The sequence below is a fragment of the Canis lupus genome, chromosome 26 (assembly GCF_011100685.1).
Source record: "Canis lupus familiaris isolate Mischka breed German Shepherd chromosome 26, alternate assembly UU_Cfam_GSD_1.0, whole genome shotgun sequence".
NCBI lineage: Eukaryota > Metazoa > Chordata > Mammalia > Carnivora > Canidae > Canis > Canis lupus.
In genome coordinates, this window is record NC_049247.1 from 99,037 (window position 1) to 125,838 (window position 26,802).

Consider the following 26,802-nt stretch of genomic DNA (forward strand, 5'->3'; position numbering starts at 1 on the left):
CGACATGGGATTCGATCCCGGGTCTCCAGGATCGCACCCTGGGCCAAAGGCAGGCGCCAAACCGCTGCGCCACCCAGGGATCCCTCAACTCAGGTTTTCATCTCAGGATGGTGAGTTCAGGCCCTTGACTTGGGCTCCACACTAGGAATGGAGCCTAGAAAACTAATTTAATGTTGGCAATAAATAAATACCATCATTTGTTGTCCTTGAAGTGACATCTCACTTGATTTTTGAGAAAATACCTGCCATGCCCATTAGAGTGCCTTGTCTTCAGTCCATTTTTTAGCAAACTTAAGCTCCCAAATAAAATAATCACAGAAGTGCTTTTCCTAGAGATAACTATGGAACTTCAGTAAGCAGCACAGAACACTGTTGCACAGAACTATTACAAAGTATGGACTCAAGTTGATTTTTTAAAAGATTTATTTATTCATGAGAGATACAGACAGAGAGGCAAAGACATAGGCAGAGAGAGAAGCAGACTCCTCACAGGGAGCCCTACATGGGACTCGATTCCAGGACCCCGGGATCACACCCTGAGCCGAAGGCAGATGCTCAACTGCTGAGCCAGGCGTCCCTCAAGTTGATTTAATAAAATACTTTCTGCTGCTCTACTAAGGACATCATAAGGTGAAATAAATCCTTAATACTAAATGTGGAAAGGAAGGCTCTACAAGTTTTACACTGAAATGTAGAGTTGGCATCCTTTGCCCACTGATTTGTTAAATAATTCCTGTTATATACTAGTTTCTTATGTTCTATTAATTCTCTGTGCTCCTGTAACAAGTTACCACAAACTTGGTGGCTTAAAACAATACAAATTTATCTTACAGTTCTGTAGGTCAAAAGTTCCATATGTCTTACTGGGCTAAATCTTACATGTTGGCAGGGATCCATTTATTTCCAAGGAACCCTTTCCAGGGAAAAGATCCTTTCCCTTGCCTTTTCCAGATTTTAGATGCCATGTGCATTTCTTGAATCATGGTCCATTTCCTCCACATTCAAAACCAGCACAGAGTTGAGTCCTGGTCACATCACTCTGGCCTCCTCCTCTGTCTCCCTCTTCCACTTTTAAGGATGTATGGATTCCATTGGGCACATCTGGATAATGGAGGATTAGCAAATGTCATTCTCCTTTGCCATATCACATATTCAGAAATTCTAGGATCAGGATGTGGGCATTTTTTAGGAGCCATTATTTTGCCTACCATGAATATGAGTCTGTCTCTAGTCTTTATATTTTGTTCCACTGACATCTGCCTACAGTGAGTGTCTGTGAACTTTTTCTGTAAAGTCCAGTGTGCTAGGGCTGCCATGATAAAGTACCACAGACTGGGTAGCTTACACAACCAAAGTTTATTTTCTCACCGTTCTGGAGGCTAGAGTCAGAGATCAAGTGGTTGACACAGTTGGTTCTTCTAATGCCTCTCTCCTTGGCTTGTAGATGGTCATCTCCATGTCCCCACGTGGTTCCCTCTCTGTGTCTCTGTGTCCTAATCTCCTTCTATAAGGATACATCAAGTTGGATTAGGACCCACCCTAATATTATTTTAACTTAAAATGTTTACATTTTAAAGACCCCAAACAGCCAACATTCTGAGTTACTGGGGATTAGGAATTCAACATAGGAATTTGGGGGGGGAGACAATTCATCCTGTAAGTTAGTAAATGTTTTCGGTTTTGTTCACCACAATTACTGAGTCTTGCCATTGTAGCACAAAAGCAGCCAGATAATACATGGATGAACATGGCTGTGTTCCAGTAAAACTTTAATTATAAAAGTAGACAGAAGGCCAGATTTGGCCTATTTCCATTGTTTGCTGACTCCTGGTCAACACTATGCCAGTGCACCAGTCTTATTGTATCATTATAGTAAACCTTGCTAAGTAGTACGTCAAAGCCTTTTGTAATTGTTGTTCTTTAAAATCATGTTATTTTTATTCCTATGGTCTTGCATGTACATTTTAGGCTTCGATTACCAAGTTCCACATAAAATCCCTTATAACAATATATTAGGGTGTTATTTCCATGTGGCACACACAGTTGCTTCACTATCTAATAACTATCCTTTCCCCTTCCTCTTTGCTAGAACTATGTATCTTTATGTGTTGGTTGGCCATAAGTTTATGGCATTTCCCTTTCTAGACTCAGTGAATGAATGTTGATTTCTTCATTCAACAAATATTTATTGAGTATCTACTATGATCTAGCCACTGTATTAGGCACAAAGAATCCATCAGTAATTAAAACTAGGATCCCTGGATGGACACCTGGGTGGCAGGGTAGGTTGAGCAGCTGATTCTTGATTTCTGCTCAGGTCATGATCTCAGGGTAGTAAATATCATGCCCTGCATCAGGCTCCGTGCTCAGCCTGGAGTCTGCTAAGATTCTCCCTCTCCCTCAGCCCCTCCACTACTACTCTCTCTAAAATAAATAAATCTTTTAAAATATATATTTTATTTATTTGACAGGGAGATAGAGAGCATAAGCAGGAGGAGCAGGTAGAGGGAGAGCAAAAAGCAGGCTTCCCACCAAGCAGGGAGCCTGATGTGGGGCTCAATCCCAGGACCTAAGATAAGACCTGAGCTGAAGCCAGACACTCAACCCATTAAACCACCCAGGTGCCCCTAAATAAATAAATCCTAAAACACACAAAACAAAAACAAAAAAACAAAAAAACCCACCTAGGATCCTTGGGGGCATCTGGGTGGCTCAAGCGGCTAAGACTCCAACTCTTGATTTCAGCTCAGGTCATGATCTCAGGATGGTGATATCTAGCCCTGTGTTGGGCTACACAGGGAGTTTGCTTGATTCTCTCTCTTTGAAATAAATATTCCCCAAAAAACACTAGGATACTTTGTGAAGCATTTTATTTGGCAAGGGAAGACAAAAGATTGGTTGGCTGATAGATGGGTAATGAATAGGGACGCCTGGGTGGCTTAGCGATTAAGCGCCTGCCTTCTGCTAGGGCGTGATCCTGGAGTCCCGGGATCAAGTCCCACATCGGGATCCCTGCATGTAGCCTGCTTCTTCCTCTGCCTATGTCTCTGCTTCTCTTCTATGTCTCATGAATAAATAAAATCTTAAAAAAAAAAGATGGGTAATGAATAATATTGAAAATATGGGAATAAAGAGGATTAGCAATGTCAATGAGGTGGCTGCAATTTTAAATAAAGCAATGTCTTAGTCTCTTAGGTCACCTGTAACAAAGTACCACAGAGTGTGGGCTTCAACAACAGTAATTTCTCTAACAGTTCTGAGGCTAGAGGTCCAAAATCAAGTTGGTTGGTAGGAATGGTTCCTTCTGAGGGCTGTGAGGGAAGGATCTCTTACAGGCCTCTGTCCTGACTTGTAGACCCCACCATCTACCCTGTCTTCCCACATTATCTTCCCTCTATGGGCATCTCAGTATCCATATGTCATCTCTACCCTCCATTTTTTAATATAATACCACTGGATGGTAGCTTGCACTAATGACTTAACATGATTACCTCTATGAAGATCCTTTCTCCAAGTAAAACCACATTCTGGCAATGGGGGATGGCTTCAACACAAAAATTTTGGGAGCACAAAATTCTATCCATAACAGGTAGGGAAGAACTTGTTTGTAAGGTAATACACCCTAAATCTATTTTTCCACAGGACTGTGTGATAAGAGAACTTTGTCATTAAAACATCTAAAGCTGAATTTCTAATGTGTAGTGCAAAAGCAGTTGGCTTTTCCAACTCCCTGAAGCCACAAATCTATGGACCCTCTAAACCCTTGCTCATATACCTCCAAAAGTGATCTCATTGCTGGGATATCTTGCCAACCTCAACCAACACATATTTATACATATCCTTTCTTTCAACCAATTCCTGTATAGTTGCTGAGATGCTGGGCACATAGTCAGCTTGCAATTTATTTAAGGCAAAGTTAACAAAATAAAAAACTTCCACCTTCTTGCCAAGTAACAGGAAAGGCAATTTCACAGATTAATCAGCATGTGCTTAATTCATGGATGAGTATTAAGAAAATAGTTTCTGGGGCACCTGAGTGGCTTAGTCAGTTAAGTGAGTTTCAGCTCAGGTCATGGTCTTGGGAGTCGTAGGATCGAGCCCTGTGTCAGGCTCCAAGATCAGTAGGGAGTCTGCTTGAGATTCTCTCTCTTTCCCTCTCCCTCCCCTCTGCTACTGACCCCACACACTCTCTCTCAATGAATAAAAGCTTAAAAAAGAAGAAATAAAGTACTTTTTGAATCCCTATGAGCTTCTAACAGTGGTGACTGAGGATAGTGGAGTCTTTCTTAAAATTCCCGTGATTCCCTTTATTAGGATAGCACCAGAGTCCTTAGCCACATATGGAGGTAGCAAGAAGTAGTGGAAACACTGAATGTGCAGGAGCCCAAGTGATCTGGGTTTGAACCTTGGCTCCTCCACTTCTTACTGTGTGACTTGGGGCAAGTCACTGTGAATTAAAAGTGGAAGTAGTACACAAGAACAGCATCAATGCAGAAACTAAGTAAGATGGTGCATATAACTTACATGTCACTACTTGTTTTCACAGGAATTTATTTTCTTACCTTTGGATCCTCATTTACACATAGTACCTGTATCACTTTAAGATAGGACACAGGGCAGCCCCGGTGGCGCAGTGGTTTAGTGCCGCCTGCAGCCCAGGGCATGATCCTGGAGACCCTGGATCGAGTCCCATGTCAGGCTCTCTGTATGATGCCTGCTTCTCCCTCTGCCTGTGTCTCTGCCTCTCTCTCTCTCTCTCTCTCTCTCTGTCTCTATGAATAAATAAATAAAGTCTTAAAAAAAAATAAGATAGGACACAATGATGACATAGTGGCAGAGAGAGGACGTTCTTCAAGGGAAGTCTGAGTGAATTTGGTACTGTGTATTTATTCGTTATATTGGACTGCTTAATTTTTAAGATCCTCTAAAAAGTCCCAGACATTACCTTGCTTGAGATCTGCGATACACTTGCTGGTTATTTTTCATATGAAGCTTCACTAACTATGTAAATTGGGGCAAATTAACTAAAATTTCCAAACTCTAGTTCCCTTAACCATAGGGGTAATATGTTCCTCATAGGGTTATAGGTGGAAATAATCTATTTTATTAAAGGGCTTAGCAGATTGGCTACCTTGTATTAAGCTGTCTACAAAGATGAATTATAAAACCAGCAAATACTAGTATTGTTATTAGCTTTCACTTGGAGCTGCAGATTCTCTGGTTTCCCAGAAATCCCTGGTTTTCTGAATATTTTCAATAAATCAATTTTATTGAGGTAAAACCTACAACAATCTGGATCCACTTCAAATGTACAGTCTGATGAGCTGAACAGACAAGTACAGTCATGGAACCACCACCAATCAAGACAGAGATCATTGTCAGGGTTCTCTGCAGTCTCATCTCCTGTCAGTTACTCTCTGACCCACCAGCAACCACTGATTAATCTGCTGTCAAATTCCCTTATCAAGGTTTTAGTAGCTTATTTATATATGAAAACTCAGGATAGAAAATACTCCCTTACTGAAGAACTGTTTTCCTAATCCTAAAAATAATGTATATTTGTTGAGGAGACTTTGGAAAAACTAGAAAAGTATAAAAAAGGAGAAAGGAAGAAAAGAAAGTAGGTTAACTCATTAATCTTTTGACAAATTTCTGTAAGAGTTTCGAGTAACATTCATTTCAGTTATTTACAATTCATTTATTTTTATATATTTGAGTTTACTCTATATTAACAATCATTTATCATGTTTTCAACACACGAGAGCATCAACATTTTCCTTGTTAACAAACTTTGTTTGCATAATTTTAATGTCTGCATAATATTCCATGACACAGATACACTATAAATAACCATTTTGCTATTATACACTCTATACTGCAAATTCTGCACCCTTATGTTTTAGTAATCATCCATAGACATTTCTCTCTTCCTAAAGTCCTTAGTGTGTTCATATTAGTAATGTTAGTAGTAGCTAAAACATGTACTACTTGTGTGCCAGGCACTGTTTTAAATACTTTATACACATTATCTCAACTTAGTCCACAGAACAACCCTCTGAGGTAGATACTAGAAGTACCTCCATTGTACAGCTGAGGAAAATTGAGCCATAGGTTATCAGGAATTCTAAGAGGCCCAGGTAAGGGGCTACTCTTCCGCACCCATAAAGAACCACTGCTTATCATGAAAACTCATTCTGATAGGAGTATATCACACATGGGATTGGTATACATGTACCATGGAGAGCAATAGTAACTGAGGGACCAGCGATCTAGTTCTGGGTCTGACTTCACTCAAAATGTGAGACCTGCACCAACTTCCCTTATCTCAACTGTATGAGGAAGAATACAAGTTAAATGGTCTCATGTTCCCTGTGGCTCCCAAGTCTCATGACACTAACAATCACTTCTAGATTCTTTCTGGGACATATCAAGATCTTTGTCCTTTTGGGTCTAAAAATATTTACCATTAACCCATCAATCATTAAGCACCTAACCTATATCTTGTCTGTTAGCAAATGGCAAACAACAGTTAGTCCCTACAAGCAGGAGATCCATTTACAGAATGAAACAGAGAATTAAAACAGATTCTCTTTCTAAATCTTTTAGGGTCATGAACTTACCACAGAATCTAAGGATTAGGCTCCTCAACCTAGAAAAGAAAACCTCTGTACAAACAATATGATTTTGCATACAATACTAAAAGTCAGTTACTGATCCTCAGAAATTAGTTTATACACCCACTATGGGCAGTGATTTCCTCAAGCTGCTAAGGGCGATGGAAGTAAGAGGGAAACATGGCTGGGAAGGAAACAAGAGCCCCATGAGCTCTTACTTAAAACAAGCAGATTTAAATTCAAAGACACACACCAAGGTGGGCCAACGACAGTAACACCGCTGGCAATTGTAAAGCACTTACTATATATCAGGCACTATTCTAAGCTGTTTATGTGTTTACTCACTCAACACCCACCACAGTCCTACAAGATACATATTACCCCTAGGTCACAGAAGAGAGTATCTGTGAGTTAGGTTCAGAGAGGTTAGACCACATGCCCAAGCTCACTTAGCGGTTAAAGACAGAGATGGAATTTCAACTTGGGTAGTCTCACACAAGCTTATGCCTTCAACCACCACGTTTCCTTTATAAAGATAAGAAACTACCTTGAGGGAGGGTGGCAAGGCTATCACATGAGCATGGCTGCTCTATGTATGGCATGGGTACCAGGTCCCAAACAGGTCCTTCCCTGGGTGCTCAAATACCTAATCTTCCCCTAGGTCCCAATATCCAAAGAATCACTGTTTTTAAGTTCCCAGAAGTCTTTAGCACCCTGTCTCAAAGAGTGCAACTCTAACTATGACCCAAAACAATGTGGAATGTTGACTGCTAGCAGGTAGTTCTTGAGCATCTTGAGGATAGAACAGAAAAAATGAATATCCTTTTTTTTAATATTTAAAAATGCCTTCAAATTATCAGAGTAACATGGGATAAACTATGAAACTCACTCAATCCCATTACCTAACAAATCAATTCTGTTTTATTTATCCATAGATACTTTTCCAATCTTGCCCACATGCAAATATATTTAAAATAAGTACCATTACTAGTACATGTGTTCTTTTTTCTGCCTTATAAGCATTTTCCCTACTGCTAACCAAAATGTGGTTTAAATCAGACATATAAATCAGAGTAAACACTACTAAATATCCCAGAAGAGGAGAAGTTAAAAAATGGTATATGAATTCACTGGAATACCATTTTCCACTTTTGTTACAATAACTGTATCAATTTTTGATTCTTTGCAGTAGCAACTCTTGATTTATCTTTCTGAAGAAGGTAAAAAAAGCTGGATAATCTCTCCACAACTCACCTACTTCATGGTTCCATGATTTTAGCATTTTAAGGCTTGGTCAAGAATGCTCCAAGGACAATTGCTTTTGTAGGAATTTGTAGAAAGAAAAGCTGATGTATTTGTGTACTAAACTGAAATCTGTGGGTTATTTCCCCTTCTAGGACCAATTCTCTAGTGCACAAAAGGGTGGCAACAAGATTGAAAACACTTCTGCACAGATTACATCTATACAGCTTCTCTCTAGAAACTCTAGGAGTTTCCAATGCAAAATGAAGTTATTGCTCTTCATAAAGAACTCTCCACATTCACTGTATTAATAAGAATTTCCTCTGATATGGTTGGTCTGGTATTGAATAAGGTGAGGGCTATTGACAAGTGCTGTCCCGCACTGGTTACATGTTGAGAACTGCTCTCCTGTGTGGGCTATTTGATGTACAATTAGTGGAGAATTCTGGCTAAAGATAATCCCACACTGATTACATTTATAGGACTCTTCCCCAACATGAACTCTCTGATGCTTAATAAGGTCGTTCTTCCGGATGAAGGCTTTCCCACACTGGCAACATTCATATGGTTTCTCTCCAGTATGAATTCTCTGATGCACAATGAGAGCAGAACTCTGGCTGAAGGATTTCCCACAATCGTGGCACTCATATGGTTTCTCTCCAGTATGGGTTCTCTGGTGGGAGAATAGGTGAGAGCTTCGACTGAAGCATTTTCCACAGTCTTTACACTCAAAGGGCTTCAGTCCAGTGTGAGTTCTGTGGTGCACCACAAGGTGAGATCTCTGGCTGTAAGACTTGCCACACTCATTACATTCATAAGGCCTCACTCTCACATGAGTTCTCTGATGCAGAATGAGATGTGTGCTCTGCCTGAAAGACTTCCCACACTCAGGACATTCATACGGTTTCTCTCCAGTATGAGTTCTCTGGTGCCTAATAAGCCTGGAGCTGTGAACAAAAGATTTCCCACACTGACTACACGTGTACAATTTGTCTCCTGTGTGAGTTCTCTGATGGGTGACAAGGTGAGAGAACCAGCTGAAGGACTTCCCACATTCTTTACATTCGTAGGGTTCTTCACCAGTGTGAGTCTTCTGATGTCCAATGAGGTGAGAACTCCGGCTGAAAGATTTTCCACATTCTTTACACTCATAGGGTTTTTCTCCAGTATGAATAAGCCGGTGCCTCGTAAGATTAGAGCGCCAGCTGAAGAATTTCCCACATTCCTTACATTCATAGGGTTTCTCCCTATGTATACCCTTCGATATATCAAACGATGTACCACCAGCAAGAGAGTTAACAGGATCAGGGCATTTGTAGGACTTCCCTCCTGGCTGAGGTCTAGCAAACTGAATAAGGTGAATGTTTTGACAAAAGGTTTGACCACAGTCACTGTTACTTGCATAGCTTTCCTGATGACCACTAAAAACTAAATTATGTTTTAAACTTTTAGTATGTGAGTCATGTTTATGGAAATACTCTCTCAGTACCAGCTGAGTAGGAAGAAGACAGTTTCCCCCATGTTTACCATTGTCACAGACTCTTTCCTGAGTAAGTACTTTCTTTTGGGTAAATGTCACTTGCCTCAAATGTCTCTCCTGGTTTTCCTGATACTTGTCTAACTCGTCTTCACATTTCCAGACTTCTTCTAATGACAAATACCAAAGATCAGTCTTTGCAATTCCTTCCATTTTAATGCCATAGGATTGTTTATCTTTAGAAATGTTCTTACTGGAAATTGATGATTTAATTTCAACTGCAGTCTCCAAATCTGAAAGAAATGAGAAAACTTTGTGTAACTAAAAAAAAAAAAAAAAAAAAAAACATTAAGGTCTGAATGGTGAGATGTGGAGACCAAGTATGCAACTTGTAGAGAGTTGCTTATATGGCTGCCGTCATGGACAGTCAGAAAGGGCAGAATAAACAGCAAAGGAAAGGTGCTGGCCTGTGCAGTACGTAAGAAGTGCAATGAGGGCAAGGAGAAGACACAGGACTGGGTAGGACACACAAGATCAGATATTCAGTGCTGGAGGGCAACAAGGTAAATCTCATAGAAATGTCTGCATACCCATGATCTTATCTACTAATGACACAAAAACCTAACATATCTATTTGTTGCTAGGACCTTCTCCTGACATTCATTCTTCACACTACAACCCATTTCACATTCCTAAGCCATGAATCCAATCACATGCTGAGGCAGTGTCTGTTGTTGATACCACCAAAGCACTACAGAGTGATGCCCAGATAACTGGCACCTCTCAGAAAGGTCCTGTGACAGACTGGAAAAGAAATTGAATTTAAATTATTGAGATACAGGTTCTAAATCGAAGCTTTAATGCTACTAGTGGTAAATTTAGATAAGTTGTTAAACCTTTCAAATATCACTTTGCTCATCTTTTATCCATGAGACACTATTTGTGGTATAAGACTATGGTTAAGTATTGTAAGGTGAATAATCATTATTAACATTATTCTGGTCTTATATTTTGATTCCTTTGTTCTGAGACATCAAGACTTAACAATTGGTGCACCTGGGTGGCTCAGTCAGTTAAGCATCTGCCTTCAGCTCAGGTCATGACCTTGGAGGTCTTAGGACTGAGCCCCACATGGGGGAGTCTACTTCTCCTTCTGCCTTTCCCCTCTGCTCATGTTCTATCTTTCTCTGTCTCAAATAAATAAATACAATCTAAAAAAAAAAAAGACAATAATTGATAGGACTCATACCAAAGGACACTAATTCACACCCTAGCCCCTAACTCATATCCTCCGGGACATTTTTTGTCCTTTTGCTTATATTCGTGTGTATTTCTGCACATTATTTCCCCCAGTTAAAAGGCTATTTGCCTCTCAATGCCTTTTGGGTAAAATGATAGATTCCTTTTTTTTTTTTATTTTTTTTATTTTAAAGATTTTATTTATTTATTCATGATAGTCACAGAGGAGAGAGAGAGAGAGAGGCAGAGACACAGGCAGAGGGAGAAGCAGGCTCCATGCACCGGGAGCCTGACGTGGGACCCGATCCCGGGTCCCCAGGACCGCGCCCTGGGCCAAAGGCAGGCGCCAAACCGCTGCGCCACCCAGGGATCCCGTAAAATGATAGATTCCTAACCTAGAAAAAAAAATCCCATATTTTAAGTGATCTCTATGCCTAATGTGGGGCTTGCACTCATAACTGAGATCAAGAGCTGGATGCTTGGGATCCCTGGGTGGCGCAGCGGTTTGGCGCCTGCCTTTGGCCCAGGGCGCGATCCTGGAGACCCGGGATCGAATCCCACGTCGGGCTCCCGGTGCATGGAGCCTGCTTCTCCTTCTGCCTATGTCTCTGCCTCTCTCTCTCTCTCTCTGTGACTATCATAAATAAATAAAAATTAAAAAAAAAAAAAAAAAGAGCTGGATGCTCTACAACTGAGGCAGCCAGACACCCCCAAAAAACACTACTTACAAAGTACCACCTCTCCCTGCACAAGTGGGTATTCTATTCTTACTTGGTGTGTGCCCCAAATAAGATAGGTCAATGTCCTAACCTCCAATATCTCATAATGCAGCCTTATTTGGAAAGAAGATCATTGCATGTGTAAGTAAATAAAGTAGTACTGGCGCAGACTGGCACCCAATCTAGTATGACCAGTGTCCTTGTAAGAAGAGGAGAGGAGACACAAAAGATGCAAACTGTGGGAAGACAGCCATGGGAAAGTGGGCACATGGGAAGCCAAGGAACACTAACAGAGCCATGAGAAGCAAGGAAGGATCCTCTCCTAGGGGCTGCACAGGCATGTGATCCTGCTGACACCTTCACCTCAGACTTGTGGCCTCTGGAGCTGTGAGAAGATACACTTACATCACCCAGTTTGTAGAATGGTATCTCAGCAGCACCAAATTTTTTAAAGATTTTATTTATTTATTCATGAGAAACAGAGAGAGAGAGGCAAAGACATAGGCAGAGGGAGAAGCAGGCTCCATGCAGGAAGCCCAACACAGAACCCGATCCCAGGACTCTGGGATCACACCCTGAGCCAAAGGCAGGCACTCAACTGCTGAGCCACCCAGGCATCCCAAGACTAAGTTCTTAAGAGTGTACTGAAGGACTTGCCTTTGAGGCAGAAATTTGAGACAGTCACCTCTAAGACCAAAGGTAAGAAAAGTAAAAAACAGTTTATGGTATTTAAAAGTACACTTAAAACACAGTGGAAGCTGAGAAAAGGAAAGAACCTGTACTTGACGAGGGGTCATAAGAGGTTTCACAGAAGACAGACAACTAAGGCAGACAGACTTTATTCACATCACACTCAAAGCTCAAGATGCAGGGAAGCACCTAATACATGTGGATACTGGGGATCAAACAGAGGTGACACAGGTCCCCATGGTATAACTGGGCCACATTGGAGTCACATGCCTCACCACATGCCAAGGAGGCTGTCTGTATATGACAGACAGCAGCACCCAAAGACGGCTGGGGAGAAAGATAACAGAGGACTGCACTTACAAACACAGGTCAGGAAAAGATTGCTTCTAGAGAATAAAGACAACTTTCTATTTGTTTTTGTTGTTGTTGTTTTTAGAGATTTTATCTATTTGAGAGAGAGAGAAAGACAGCACAAGCAGGGAATGGCAGAGGGAGGAGCAGATTCCCCATTAAGCAGGGAGCCCAATGTGAGACTCGATCCCAGGACCCTGAGATCATGACCTGAGTTAAAGTCAGATGCTTAACCAACTGAGCCGCCCAGGCGCCCTGAGAGATTTTTGATGCATGGGGAAGTTGGGGAAAGGAATTTTGGGAATCCAAATAATTTGGATTTTAGTAAGATTAAAATAAAATTGGAATAAATTGAGAAAACATGCAATAAAGAGCTCCAGGAGTACAGTAAGAAAGACTTGTTTTGGGAGCAGCAGTTCTGAGGAGAAAGTAGTTAAGGCAGCAGGAACTGGCAAGCCCTCTGCAAATTCAGAGCAGTGGCCAGTGACAGAGCCCCATGGCATGGCTTACATGGAGATGCAGCATGAGGCCACGGGAAGGAGCCACAGGAAAGGAAAAAGGCAGGCAAGGAGGAAAGAAAGGACTGTATGACAAAGGAAAGAATTAGGAAAGCAAGACCAACAGGGCTGAAACCAAGCACATCAACAGAAAGGAAATTTTCATGAAGAACATACCTTTGTGTCTGAGTGCAAATGAAGTGTGACAAGACTGGTCATAGGGAAAGAGAAAGTAAAGAAACCTAGTCTTCTCTGCAGGAATGAGAACCAGTGACCACTATATCCAGGATTCCAGCCCCTAACAGCTCATCTGGACTACTGCCTGCAACACCTCTTGACTAGTGCTCACCTGGATGGGTCTCCCGGTGAATCACTCTCTCCACCAGCCATGGCTCTTCCCCCTTCTCCAACTGGAGGATCACATCTGGTTTGGGAAGCTGATGCCCTGTGCACAACAAAATATAAAGAACTGAACAGGGGTTGAGGAGCTCTGGCTCAGCACAAAGGGATCCCAGATTCAGCCCAATCCCCAACCAACCCCAACTCCTTCTTAGTTTTGGGTTGGGGGGACTCTGAAGAGACAGGGGAGGCTACAGAGGGGGCTATTATATATTTTTTAAAATTCAACAAATCAAAAATTTTTTTCCCACAAAACCAGAAGTGAGTACAAAACCCTCTTCTATGCCACAAAGAAATTAGATCACTGACGCCAAGCTCACACTGTAATATATTTGCTTCAATCCCCATTACCTTTTGATCAATAATGAACCAAAATCATTGCAGAGAGATATCTCTGAGAATAGAGGTTAGTCTTACCCAAGGAAATCAGGTTCTTATAGTTCTCTAGCATCACATCTTTGTACATGATCTGCTGAGAAGAGTCCAGCAGCTTCCACTCCTCCCTGGTAAAGTTCACAAGTATATCTTTGAAGGTCACCAATGTCTACAACATAGAACAAATCTGTAATAAGCCAGATAAGATTAGGCAGACAGCATTGGGGTAGGGAAAGAGGATGGACCAGAATTTATTCCAGAACTGAGTAGCACTTAGGTTCTAGTCAAGTCCTAAAAGGAATGCCTATTAGATATATACTGTCCCCAAACCAGTTCCATGTTATGCTCTAGAAACTGTCAGAAAAACATTTATTTAAGATGTATTTATTTTAAAGAGCGGGGGGGGCAGAGAGAGAGAGAAAGAGAGAGAGAGAGAGAGAGAGAGAGAATCCTCAAGCAGGCTCCCCACTGAGCGCGGAGCCCAACATGGGGATCAGTCCCTGGACACTGAGATCACAACCTGAGCTGAAACCAAGAATCAGACTCCCCAGAATTGTTATTTAAATCAAGTTTGTTGGGACAGCTGGGTGGCTCTGTGGTTGAGCATCTGCCCTAGGCTCAGGTCATGATCCCGTGATCCCGGGATCCTGGGATGGAGTCCCACATCAGGCTCCCCCACAGGGAGCCTACTTCTCCTTCTACTTGTCTCTGTCCCTCTCTGTGTGTCTCTCATGAATAAATCAATAAAATCTTTATAAATAAATAAATAAAGTTTGTTATAAACAGCTACAGCTATATTCGGACACCAAATGTTAATCTAATCTACATTTATTTTCTTTGAAATAAAGAATCTAATTCAAGGTAGAAAAAAGAAGGAAAAAACAGTCTTTTGAGTTCAAGTACAACTTAATGATTAAAAGATTAACCTTGGGGTACCTGGGTGGATCAGTAGATTAAGCATCCATAGCTTGGTTTTTGGCTCAGGTTGTGATCTCAGGGTCATGAGATCCACCCCCATGTCCAGCTCCACACTCAGCCAGGAGTCTGCTTCTCTCCTTTACCCTCTCCCCCTGCTCATTCCCCCAGCTCACATACATCTTTTCTCTAAAATAAATAAATAAATCTTTAAAAGAAAGAAAAAGAGACCAACCTCACCATTTTCTGATCTAAAATAATTATCCAAAACATTTTTCCTCAACACTGGTAGGCATTTTTTTAAAATGGAGACTGACAAAAAAAATAGATACAGAAGCAAGGCCTTCATTCACAACATCAAAAAGAAATGCTGGATTACACACAGAAACAACACCTACTTGAATGAGGATTTCTCCTCAAAGACAATGAAGGTCAGAAGACAATGGAATAGTTTTTTTTTTTAAGATTTTATTTTTTTTATTTATTCGTAGAGACACAGAGAGAGAGAGACAGACAGACAGAGACACAGGCAGAGGGAGAAGCAGGCTCCATGCAGAGAGCCTGACGTGGGACTCGATCCAGGGTCTCCAGGATCACGCCCTGGGCTGCAGGTGACGCTAAACCGCTGCGCCACTGGGGCTGTCCAAATAGTTTTTTAATAAATAGTGAAAAAAGAACTGTCAATCCAGAATTTCTATCTCCAATAAAAACATATTTCAGGAATGATGCAAAATATACTGTCAAATGAAGTAAAAGAATTTGTCACTAGCAACCATGCTCTAAAAGATATACTAAAAGTAGTTCTTCAAGCAAAAGGGAAATGTTGGGATCCCTGGGTGGTGCAGTGGTTTGGCACCTGCCTTTGGCCCAGGGCGCGATCCTGGAGACCCAGGATCGAATCCCACATCAGGCTCCCGGTGCATGGAGCCTGCTTCTCCCTCTGCCTATGTCTCTGCCTCTCTCTCTCTCTCTCTCTCTCTGTGTGTGTGTGTGTGACTATCATAAATAAATTTAAAAAATCAAAAATAAAAAAAATATAAAAAATAAAACAAAACAAAACAAAAAAACAAAAGGGAAATGTTACCAGAGAGAAAGTTAAAATCTCAGGAATGAAGGATGAGCAACAAAAACAGTAAATATCTGGGTAAATATAATAGACTAGTTTTCCTAAGTCCTTCAAAATATGCAGCACAGCTGAAAGCAAAAACTACAATATTTTTTGGTGGAATTTTCAATATACCAGAGGTAATACATGCAGGATACTCCAGGGGAAGCTGGGCTGACAAGGGACCCAGGCTCCCACCCTGGATGCTCCCAGAAGTTCCACCTTCATCTGAGCTCCTCATGCCTTGGCCACAGCTACCCTGGGGTAAGTACACAACTTGTGCCTAAGGTCCTCCCAACAGGTGCTCCCCATGGAGGCATTGTATAGCCAGCTCTGTATCTAGGACAAGCAGGGACCAGAGAGTCCCAATGCCCCAATATTCCTAGTTCCCACACCATGTTTGAGGGAGGAAATGTGCTATAGCTTCATTCCCTAGTGTGGATGAAAGCATTTTATAAGAGTGCTCAATATCACCCCCACTGATGTCTGCTCATACCACTGTTAAACCAGCGTTTGTTTTATATGAAAGGCATATAAATAGTGTATAATACAAGAATAAAACCACATCTACAAATAAAGCAAACAAAATAGTGCTAGTCTCCTGGAGGAGAGTGTCTAAGATACTATTTCTGAAGTTCCTAGGCAAAGGAACTCCAGAACTTAACCAAAAAAGGATTCTCAGTTGGAAAACAAAGAAGACAGCCCAACTTACACGGGACTGGGCAGTTAGCGATTCAGCTTCCATGACTTCCTTGTTCTTGATAATGCTTTTCTGAGTAATGGAGATCCTGAGAAGGTGAAGCTGGAGAAAAGAAAGAGACATGAGGAAAGTCAGCTGTGACAGGGGGGTTTCATGAATCAACCCAGACTCCCTCATACCCGGCTGTGTATAAGGCAAACACCCACCACACAAAGGGGAACATCAGAGATTATCCAAAATAGTCTACACTGTCTGAAATTCCTAAGAGTAGGAAGGAAAGAGTTTGTAGATTGATATTTTCCCCCTTAGAGTTCCATGCAAAATTTCATTTGCAAGTTAATGGTGCTGCTACAAATCCTTTTTTGAGGAAAGCAAACCAAGACACAGAACCTACCTTGATCTAACACCCTTACTTTACAGATAAGAAAACAAGTGTTTTCTTTGGCAGATCACAGAAGGGAAGTAAGAGATTGGAAACGCAAGAAACCTATGATGTGCCATGACTGCCTGCAGGTGAATGGTGTCTCATGGCAAGGAATGTAGGCAGTCTCTAGGAGCTAAAACCACACTCAGCTGACAGCCAGTCCTATCTTCGTCCCACAGCCACAAGTAACTGAATTCTGCCAACAATCAGAGCTTCCAAATCAGAACCCAGGCCAGTCAACACCTTGACAGCAGCTGTTGGATATCTGAACAGAAAACCTAGCCAGAGTGGGTCAGACTTCCTTCCACCTACAGAACTGTGAGCTAGGAAGTGGGGGCTGTTTGAAGCTACTAAGCTTGTTACACGTGAATAGGAAACTAGAACATGATCAATTATCTGTTAAAGATACTTAAATGATAAGAAAAATATATTTACCTATGTAGTAACCATTGCTACTGCTTTCCTGTAGATCCAGATTTCCACTTGGTTTCATTTCCTTTCTCCCTGAAGGCCATCTCTTAACATTTCCTGCAATATGGGTCTGCTGGTAATAAATTCTTTCAGCTTTTTAAGTCTGACAGTATCTTCATTTTGCCTTTTTTTCTAAACAGCTTTACTAGATATAATTCACATACCAAACAGTTCATCCACTCAAAGTATAAAATCCAATGTTTTTGGCAATTATATTATCTTTAAAATTGTTGTAGTAAAAAAATAACAAAATTTGCAGTCTTAATTATTGCTAAGCGTACAATTCAGTGGCATTAATTATGTTCATAATATTGTACATCACTAATAATTCCAAAACTTTCTCATCACCCCAACGGAAACTCTGAAACATTAACCAAACTCCCTATTCCTGCATCCCCTCAGATTCCAATAACCTCTAATCTACTTTGTCTCTGAATTTGCCAATTCTAGATAATTCATATAAATGGAATCATACCATATTTGTCCTTGTGCATCTGGCTTTTGTGACTCCACATCATGTCTTCAACGTTCAGCCATGCTGTAGCATGAATCAGAACTTCACTCCTTCTAATGGCCAAATATTCCACTTACGGACAGGCCACATTCTGTTTGTCCTTCTACTGTTGATGGACCCCTGGATTGTTTCCATCTATTGGCTCTTGTGAACAGTGCTGCTGTGAACACTGGCATAAAATTATCTGCTCGAGTCCCTGCTTACAATTCCTTCCTGTTTGTACCTAGAAGTAGAATTGCTGTGTTATATGGCAACTGCATGTTTAGCTTTTTGAGGACCCACAAAACTATTTTCCACAGTGGCAGCATCACTTTGAGTTGTGATGCTGAGTTCCAATTTCCCCACATACTTGTCAAAACTTGTTATTCCATTTTTAAAATGATTATAGCCATCCTAGTTGGTATAAAGTGATATTTCACTATAATTTTGATCTGCATTAATTAGTGCCATTTGCATACCCTTCTTGTAGAAATGTTTAAATTCTTTGCCCATTCTTAAGTTGGATAGTTTGTGTTTTTGTAATTGACTTGTAGTTCTTTATATACTCTATATATGAACACATGTATTTAAGTATATATAAACATATTTGTATATCCTATATATATTAAACCCTTATCAGATATACAATTTCCAAATATTTTCTCCCATTTATTGTCTTATCTTTGTTGTTTAAATTATTTTTGAATTTATAATTCTAATTAGAGTAATTTTTCCTTTTAGCACTTTACATATATATTTCCACTCCCAATGCTCCAAGAATTACATGAGTTTTCCAGTCTGGCTAGTAGTTACAGGTAGCATTCCTACTGGGGATTTACCCCAAAGATACAGATGCAGGAAAAAACCGAGACACCTGCACTCCAATGTTTATAGCAGCAAGGTCCACAATACCCAAACTGTGGAAGGAGCCTCGGTGTCCGTCAAAAGATGAATGGATAAAGATGTGGTCTATATATACAATGGAATATTACTCAGCCATTAGAAACGATGAATACCCACCATTTGTTTCAATGTGGATAGAATTGGAGGGTATCATACCAAGTAAGTGACAGTCAATTGGAGAAGGACAAACATTATATGGTTTCATTCATTCGGGGAATATAAAAAATAGTGAAAGGGATTAAAGGGGAAAGGAGACAAAATGAGTGGGAAATATCAGAGAGGATGACAGAACATGAGAGACTCCTAACTGGGAAACAAGGGGTAGTGGAAGGGGAGGTGGGCAGGGAATGGGGTAACTGGGTGACAGGCAATGAGGGGGGGCAGTTGATGGAATGAGCGCTAGGTGTTACACTATATGTTAGCAAATTGAACTCCAATAAAAATATACAAAAATAAGTAAATTAATTTAATTTAATTTTTAAAATGCAGGTAGTATTCCCCATGCAAATATCAGGACTATTCCCTCCAACCTTTTAGAGGATTCTTTCCCTGGCTTTGGGGAGTTTCTTCACACACAGTTATTGCTCTGTGCTCTTGAGTACTTGTGGGAGACCCTCTGCAGACCTCCTCTCTGATGGTCTGTCCTATGAACCCCAAATGCTTTGCTCTCCCCAGATTCTCAGCTCCATCCTTGACTCAGGAAGTCTGCTGGGCTTCACCTCAGTTTCTCTTTCCTCTGCTGTAAACTGGAAACCCTCTCAAGGCAATAAACTGGGGCAATGAGAAGGCTTACCTCATTTATTTTCTATCTCCCAGGGATGACAGTCCTTTGTCATCTGATATCCAGGGTCTTAGATAATTGTTTCATGTATTTTGTCTGTCTTTTTGTTGTTGTTGCTGTTGTTGTTCCTGTTATTCCTTCTTGGCCAGAAACAGAAGTCTATGAACATTGCATTTTTAAGTTGTTTTAAATTTATATTGTATTTTTAATTTCCACCCTTTGAATACTGGGGTTGAATATTTCCCATATGTTTGTATTTACAGTTCTTTTGATTTTGTTTTCTTTCCTATTGTTTTTCCCCTTTGTCTTCTGAAGATCTGAAGATTTCCATCTCAGTTCTATGCAAATTTACATGAATAAAAGCAATATGGTGTCTGCCCTGCCACACTACTAATACGGTTCTCATCTACATCTACTACAGAGGACATGATTAGCCTCTTGACTGCTCTTGAAACTCTTGATCTACTTTGCTTCCTTCCTCACCTAGCGCCCTCAGTGTATCTTGATTCTCAGTCTTCTCTAATGATTTACACAATGATAATAAACTTTAATGTAGGTTTGCTGCATCCTCAGTCTATCTCAGTCTCCTTTCAATGCCCTGCTCTGGGCACTTTCAGGACACACAGTGTAGCTCACTTGTTTTATCCCCACTGTCTATCCCACTGCCAGGCACACAACAGAACTGTGTTTCAGCTAGGGTGAAGGGATCACTCTGTCTTCTCTCCCAATCTTGGTCCTCAACTTCAAGTGCATACTTCCAACTGTGGTTAATGTCACGGATTCTGCAGCCAGACTGCTCAGGTTCAAGTCCCTGCTCCAATACTTACTAGGAGCTTTCTTAATCTTTCCTGGTACGTACTTTTCAATGTCCCATGAATAGAGGCTGAAATAACTGGGGATGTTAAACTAAGAAATTACTTTATGGAAGCAAGAGAATGGTTTTTCATATATTTACAGGTCCTGTGGAACAGGGTTATTTGAGTTGCTCTGGGGGCAGAATTAGGAGTAATGTGTTCAGTCACAAACAAATTAATTACAAGCCAGTATTACAAGAAACTGTTAATCATATGACACCTGGAAGTAGATCAGGTTGCCTAAGAAAGCAGGAAATTTCTGGCCACCAATACATTTCAATCAGATCTTACTTTTAAAAGCAACTATAATACAGACTACATAGGTACCTAAAGTCCATTCCAATTAACTCTCCCATTTCCATATTATATAAAATACAAAAAGCCTGCAATTATTCTCACATCATCCTAATTTCCCTTAACTTTCACTTTTAATAATTTACTCAAACCTTTACCTAAACCAGTGGTTTTCAGCTCTAACTGAACACTGGAAATGCCAGGTATATTCATGAATCATGACACCTGGATCCCATGCTGACCTTCTCTGGGAGATTCTGGCTTAATTTATGTCGAGGGGCCAGACTTGTGTTTCTTTTATTTATTTCAAGATTTTATTTATTCATGAGAGACAGAAAGAGAGGCAGAGACATAGGCAGAGGGAGAAGCAGGCTCCATGCAGGAAGCCCGATGCAGGACTTGATCCCAGGACCCCAGGATCAAGCCCCGAGCCAAAGACAGACACTCAACCACTGAGTTACCACAAGCATCCCCAGACTTCTGTTTCTTTTAAATAGTTCCCTGGGTGTCTGAAATGTGCAGCCAAGGTTGAGAATCACTGATCTGAGCCATTATTTAATCTATGTAACTATTCAAATCTACTTGAACTGATCAATTGATTAAATCTACCATTTCTGGGCAGCCTGGGTGGCTGAGCAGTTTAGCACTGCCTTCCACCCAGGGTGTGATTCTGGAGACCCTGGATCGAGTCTCACGTTGGGCTCCCTCCATGGAGCCTGCTTCTCCCTCTGCCTGTGTCTCTGCCTCTCATGAATGAATGAATGAATGAATGAATATTTTAAATTTATTAATTAATCAATCTACCATTTCTTAGGGATAATTAGATTCTTTTTTGTTAAGATTTTATTCATTTTAGAGAGAGAATGTACACGTTCATGAACAGGAAAGGAGTAGAGGGAGAAAAAGAGAAGAGAGGAAGTAAGAGACAAGCAGGTTGGAGCCACAGGGGAGAAGAGAGGGATGGAGTTAAGCTCAGAAGGAGGCATCAGTTGTAGGCTTGTAAAGCAGGAAGCTAGCAACACCACTTCTCTCTGTGCCTTTCTTCTACAGTCACACCTGCCCGGCGCTCACCTTCTCTTTCCCTATTCCACTCTGATGGAATAGGGATTCTGTGATTATACTGGGCCCACCTGAATAATCCAGGGTAATCTTCCCATCTTAAGGGCCTTAGTTGAATTGCACCTGCAAGGTCCCTTTTGCCATATAATATGGTAATATATCCACAAGTTCTGGTTCTTTGAGAATGATTATTCTGCTTACCACCAGGGCAAAGATGGGCTAGTATGAACCAGAAGGCTATGAAAGCAACTACAAAGAGCAGAAGAGATTCTGCAGCATGGCTCTGACCTAGTCACTGAGTGTACAGGCTTCACAACCATCTACCTTCTGGGCCTTGACAACATTTAAACCTTAATTCCTGCTGTATTTGCCCCATGCTCTCTGAGCCTTATTTAAATGTCACCTTTTCTAAGAAGCCTTCCTGTTGTCCTAGAAAGAAAAACTGTTCCCTGGCCAGTAATCATGGATCATTTTGCACATGCTTCTAGCAGTTCAACACCCTACTTATTGTCCACCTCCTTTATGAGATAAGGAACCACTTGAGAATTGGGATAATCTCATTCTAAATATCAGAAAAAGACTAATACAGTGCTTTGAACATTCATTGTTTGTTGCACCAGCATTTGTCCAATACCTAACAAGCACCCACAAAGACAACATGTGTTTCCCCGGGTGTCTGCCCTCCAGCCTCCATTTGAAGACCCAGTACTTGAGTGCCAGTGCCCAGAGACAGGCAATACGTTGTCAGAGTCAGCATTTCAATAAGATATATAGAATATGTGTTCTTTTTTGTTTTTTAAGATTTATTATTATTATTTTAGAGAGAACAAGGGAGCAGAGAGGGGGCAGAGGGATAGAGTCTCAAGCAGACTCCTGAGTGTGGAGCTTGACATGGTGCTCAATCCCATGACCCTGAGATCATGACCAGAGACAAAATCAAGAGTCAGATGTTGGGCAGCCCGGGTGGCTCAGCGGTTTAGCACTGCCTTCAGCCTGGGGCATGATCCTGGAGTCCCAGGATCGAGTCCCACATCGGGCTCCCTGCATGAAGCCTGCTTCTCCCTCTGCCTAGGTCTCTGCCTCTCTCTCTCTCTCCCTCTTTCTCTCTTTGTGTGTCTCTCATGAAAAAATAAATAAAATCTTTTAAAAAAAGAGTCAGATGTTTAACTGACTGAGCCACCCAAGTGCCCCTGGAGTATATGCTTAATAAAAGAGAAAAGGATCTTTTTAGATTTTGAATAAGTTCCTTAGTATTTAGCATGTGCAAAGGGCAAGGAATAGAGAGCAAAAGGACCCACCAGCCACAGTTAGAACTCTGGGGCCAGGAGCTATGGCAAAGAACTGAAGATACAAAAGGCAAACACCATGCTTCTGCACAAACTCAGCAAGTGTATACTTTCATTCTGTATACATTTTATGTAAAATTTACATCTAAAAAAGGCTAAACAGGGGATCCCTGGGTGGCGCAGCGGTTTAGCGCCTGCCTTTGGCCCAGGGCGCGATCCTGGAGACCCGGGATCGAATCCCACGTCGGGCTTCCGGTGCATGGAGCCTGCTTCTCCCTCCTCCTGTGTCTCTGCCTCTTTTTCTCTCTCTATGTCTATCACGAATAAATAAATTAAATAAATAAATAAATAAATAAATAAATAAAGGCTAAACAAATGCTGAATTCTAGTTAATAACACACATGCATTTTCATGTATTTATGGGAAGTACACTATGTGTGCAAATTTACTCAATACATCTTAAAAAAGATGGATGAACAGATATATGTTAAAATAAATGTAGTAAAATGTTAATGGTAGAGTCTAGGAGGGGGCTTTACAAGTATTTTCTCTTAATTAAGCTTATGCTTAAGTTTGTTTTTTTTTTAAGATTTTAATTTATTTACTCATAAGAGATACAGAGCGCGCGAGAGAGAGGTAGAGACACAGGCAGAGGGAGAAGCAGGCTCCATGCAGGGAGCCCGACCTGGACTCGGTCCCGGGTCTCCAGGATCACGCCGTGGGCTGCAGGCAGCGCTAAACAGCTGCGCCACTGGGGCTGCCCATGCTTAAGTTTTCATAATGAAATGTGAGAAAAAGAATGAGATAACAGAGAGGTATTGTGTGGAAAAAGGCAAAAATGATGCTCTGGGTATTGGTACTGTCAGAGATACAGGTACAGCCAGTCCTGACCCTCCTTTGTAGCCCAAAGACATTAGACATGCTGATGTGATAGGAGACATGAATCTGACAGGAAACATGCCAGGAGTCCTGTAGGTCAAAGTGTATTGTAAGCAAAACACAGATACTATTATATGCAACTCTGTTTGCCTTAAAATAAAAATTCTTAAAACCTAAAGAGTTTTTTAAACTATGTTACTAAGCCTTTATTGTTTGAATTATGTGATAAAAACCAAGGAAACCAATCATTTCTTGGGAGTATTTCTCTTCAACAGAAACATTTTCTTATCAAATTATGAAAAACAACACGCCACTTCCATAACATTTTAAGAAGATGAAGACATAAAAAACAGTGCATGCGGGTTCTTGAAAAAAAAAAATCAATCTACATTTCCTTGACAACCGAATTTAATCAAAAACAGAACTGTTCTCATTTTTATTCAACCTTTATTCTTATGTTCTATCTTCTAGTAAGGTTTTAAAGTTTTCTCCCATGCTTCAGTCATATTTCTAGTTAAAATTAACATTAGATATTTTATTATGCTGTGAGTAGACTTTCTTTTACAATGGCATGTGTTAGCTTGTTACTGAGAACAGTAAAGCAACCTTTTCACTTAACGTATTTCATTTTCAGTCACTTCACTAAAAACTCGATGTTTTTGTTTTTTGTTTTTTGCTTTTTTAAAGATTTCATTTATTTACTCATGAGAGACACAGAGAGAGGCAGAGATACAGGCATAAGGAGAAGCAGGCTCCATGCAGAGAGCCCGATGTGGGACTCGATCCCCCAACCAGGATCACATCCTGAACCGAAGGCAGTCGCTCAATCGCTGAACCACCCAGGCGTCCCAAAACTCGTTGATGTTAACTGGATCTCTTCCATATGATGGGGATATAGTTAATTAATTAAGTAGAATAATTTTGTAATTTCTTTTCCAGAAGGTATGCTTTGTATCTATGTAAATGCTGTATTGTTCTAGGCGGAATGTGGAGACAATGTTCATATAAAATACTGATAAGCAGACATCTCAAACCCCTACACTGTACGGGGCACGTGCTAAGAGAAGGAATGACAGAACAAGGGAACAATTTTCAAGAATAGTAGAATAGTCAGGACGGTGTGAAGCTCAGGGTGCATAAGGCTGTGCAATCCAGAGACAATGTGTTGACTCAGAAGAGGGTGGGTCAGTAGGAGAGGAGAGCGAGTGCGGTGCCGGGGTGGGGGTGAGGAGGAGTGTGATGGTGAACATCGCCAGCCTTCTGGATGACACCTCGTCTTCCCTTCCCCTTCTCTTTAAAGAAGGTAAACTCTGCCCCTGAGGGGCAGAAGGGAACTGCCGCAGCCTCCCCATGGATTCTGGGTGGGAGCCTCATACCTTGGTGTTGACATCCTACTCGATGTCAGGCAACATGCAACAACTCGTGTCAGTGGAAAATGAAAACGAACTGGACTGGAGCTGTCTGGAAAAAGAAACCGGGCCAAACACACACACCTCCAGTTAATCTATTTGATAAAAAACATGTACTAAACATCAGGGACGTGAGACCTAGAGATAGAGGGTTTTTTCAGAATGTTTCAAAGACCGCACACCAACCAGCTTGATCTTAAACACAGAAAATACTGAGAAGGAGAGAAATTCTGAGGAAAATAACTGTCAAAATAACTTCGGTAAGTAAAAAGCTTCACTAGACCAAAAAATAGAAACCTTCCCAGCCCCTCCTACCGCTAACTTCACAAGAGACCTTCCTCAAGCAAGCAGCACAGGACCCCACAACATCCGCGAACAGAACCCAACAGATCCGAAAGCCACAGAAGCACGCTGAGCCCCTGGGAACGTCAGGCTCTCTCTGCTAAGACAGCTCCGACAGAAAGAGGATCATTTCCAGCAAATGCTGGAAAAGCCACGTGCAATATCTAGAACACGCAGCCCTAGTGGAGATGCAGCCGCACCCCAGATCTCAGAGCCCAAGCCCTGGGGTCCCGCCGCTGCTCTCGCCACACGGGAGCCCGCGTCTCTAACGGCACCACTGGGGGGCTCCTGGGGGACCGTCGCGCAGGCCGGGTCAGGAGCAACCACTTACCGCAGTCACCGTCCACCCGGAGCGACCAGGCTAAGCAGCCCCCCCAGGCCGCGGGGGAGGACGACCGAGCGCACAGCCCCGGCGTACCTGCAGAGAGCAGCCCGCAGGCGCGCTGGGGGACGCGATCCGTCACAATGGCAGCAGCGGCGGCAAACCAATGACAAGCCGGGCCTCCGCGAGCAGGCGCCGCGGCCCCCGGGATGCTCCAGGGTTCGCAAGGGCAGCGGGCGGCTCTCCGCACGGGACCTCCTCTCCCGCCGCACGCCCGCCCAGCGTCCCCTCAGGCTAACACCGCAGCCCCGGGCCGTCCCCCACACGCCCCAGTCCCCGCACGCACGCACACGCCGGGGACGGCCCGTCCCACACACGCCCCGCCCCGCCCCCTCACGTGCGCCCGCGCCACGGCCCCAGTGCTTCCCCCACGCACGCCCCGCCCCCGCCCCCGCCCCCGCCCCCGCCCCTCGTGAGCGCACGCGCGCACGCGCTAAGGCTCTGGTTTGTCCTATATACTGGCGCTCCTTTCCGGCCCCCGCCTCCGTCCACGCGCGCACGAGCCGCCGCCCCTCCTGCAGAGAGCGCAGCGGCGGCGCCAGCCCAGAATCCCTCCGGGGAGCGTCCCTGAGCGGCGCGGGGCATCCTGGGAAATGTGGTCTCTGTGACTGGGCTTTTTGGGGCCTCCGAGCAGGGGAATTGCGGTTGCTCTTTCCTCCTAGGGCGTGGAGAGACAGGACTCAGACGGGAGTGGGGAGCGTTCCTCCTGGTGCCCAGCCCCCCCATCCCCTCGCCGCTCTGCAGACAGGCAGGACGGAAGTGCGGGGAAGAAGCGGAGGCGTTCCGGGGGGCGTCCTGCGGGACCGCGAGGAGCCATCCCAGCACCCGAGCTCCATTCTCTAGGACTTGACGTCGTACGAACCTTGTTTCGACCCTAGGTCAAAGAAGTTGCTTTAAAAAAT

At 42.3% G+C, this 26,802-nt stretch overlaps 1 protein-coding gene across 19 annotated transcripts; it reads right to left on the reverse strand.

Moving 5' to 3' along the window:
• Positions 1-801: 801 nt before the first annotated feature.
• Positions 802-26,191, reverse strand: ZNF10 (zinc finger protein 10). 19 transcript variants are annotated; one of them, XR_005379040.1, is made up of 9 exons: positions 25,850-26,188; positions 25,144-25,228; positions 17,183-17,275; positions 16,336-16,425; positions 13,646-13,772; positions 13,179-13,274; positions 7,869-9,626; positions 1,369-1,504; positions 802-1,101 (listed from the first exon to the last, which is right to left on the reverse strand). XR_005379040.1 is itself a non-coding variant. In XM_038574558.1 (9 exons), exons 6-9 carry the CDS (start codon positions 16,366-16,368, stop codon positions 8,164-8,166), a joined length of 1,719 nt encoding a protein of 572 aa, XP_038430486.1. In that variant the 5' UTR covers positions 16,369-16,425; positions 17,183-17,275; positions 17,694-17,955; positions 19,408-19,554; positions 25,144-25,228; positions 25,937-26,188; the 3' UTR covers positions 5,669-8,163. The 19 variants fall into 19 exon arrangements, 18 of the variants coding, with proteins under 18 accessions (XP_038430486.1, XP_038430482.1, XP_038430480.1 ...); XM_038574558.1 differs by lacking the exons at positions 802-1,101; positions 1,369-1,504 and adding exons at positions 17,694-17,955; positions 19,408-19,554 and having other exon boundaries at positions 5,669-9,626; positions 25,937-26,188; XM_038574554.1 differs by lacking the exons at positions 802-1,101; positions 1,369-1,504 and adding exons at positions 17,694-17,955; positions 19,408-19,532 and having other exon boundaries at positions 5,669-9,626.
• Between the last annotated feature and the right edge of the window lie 611 nt (positions 26,192-26,802).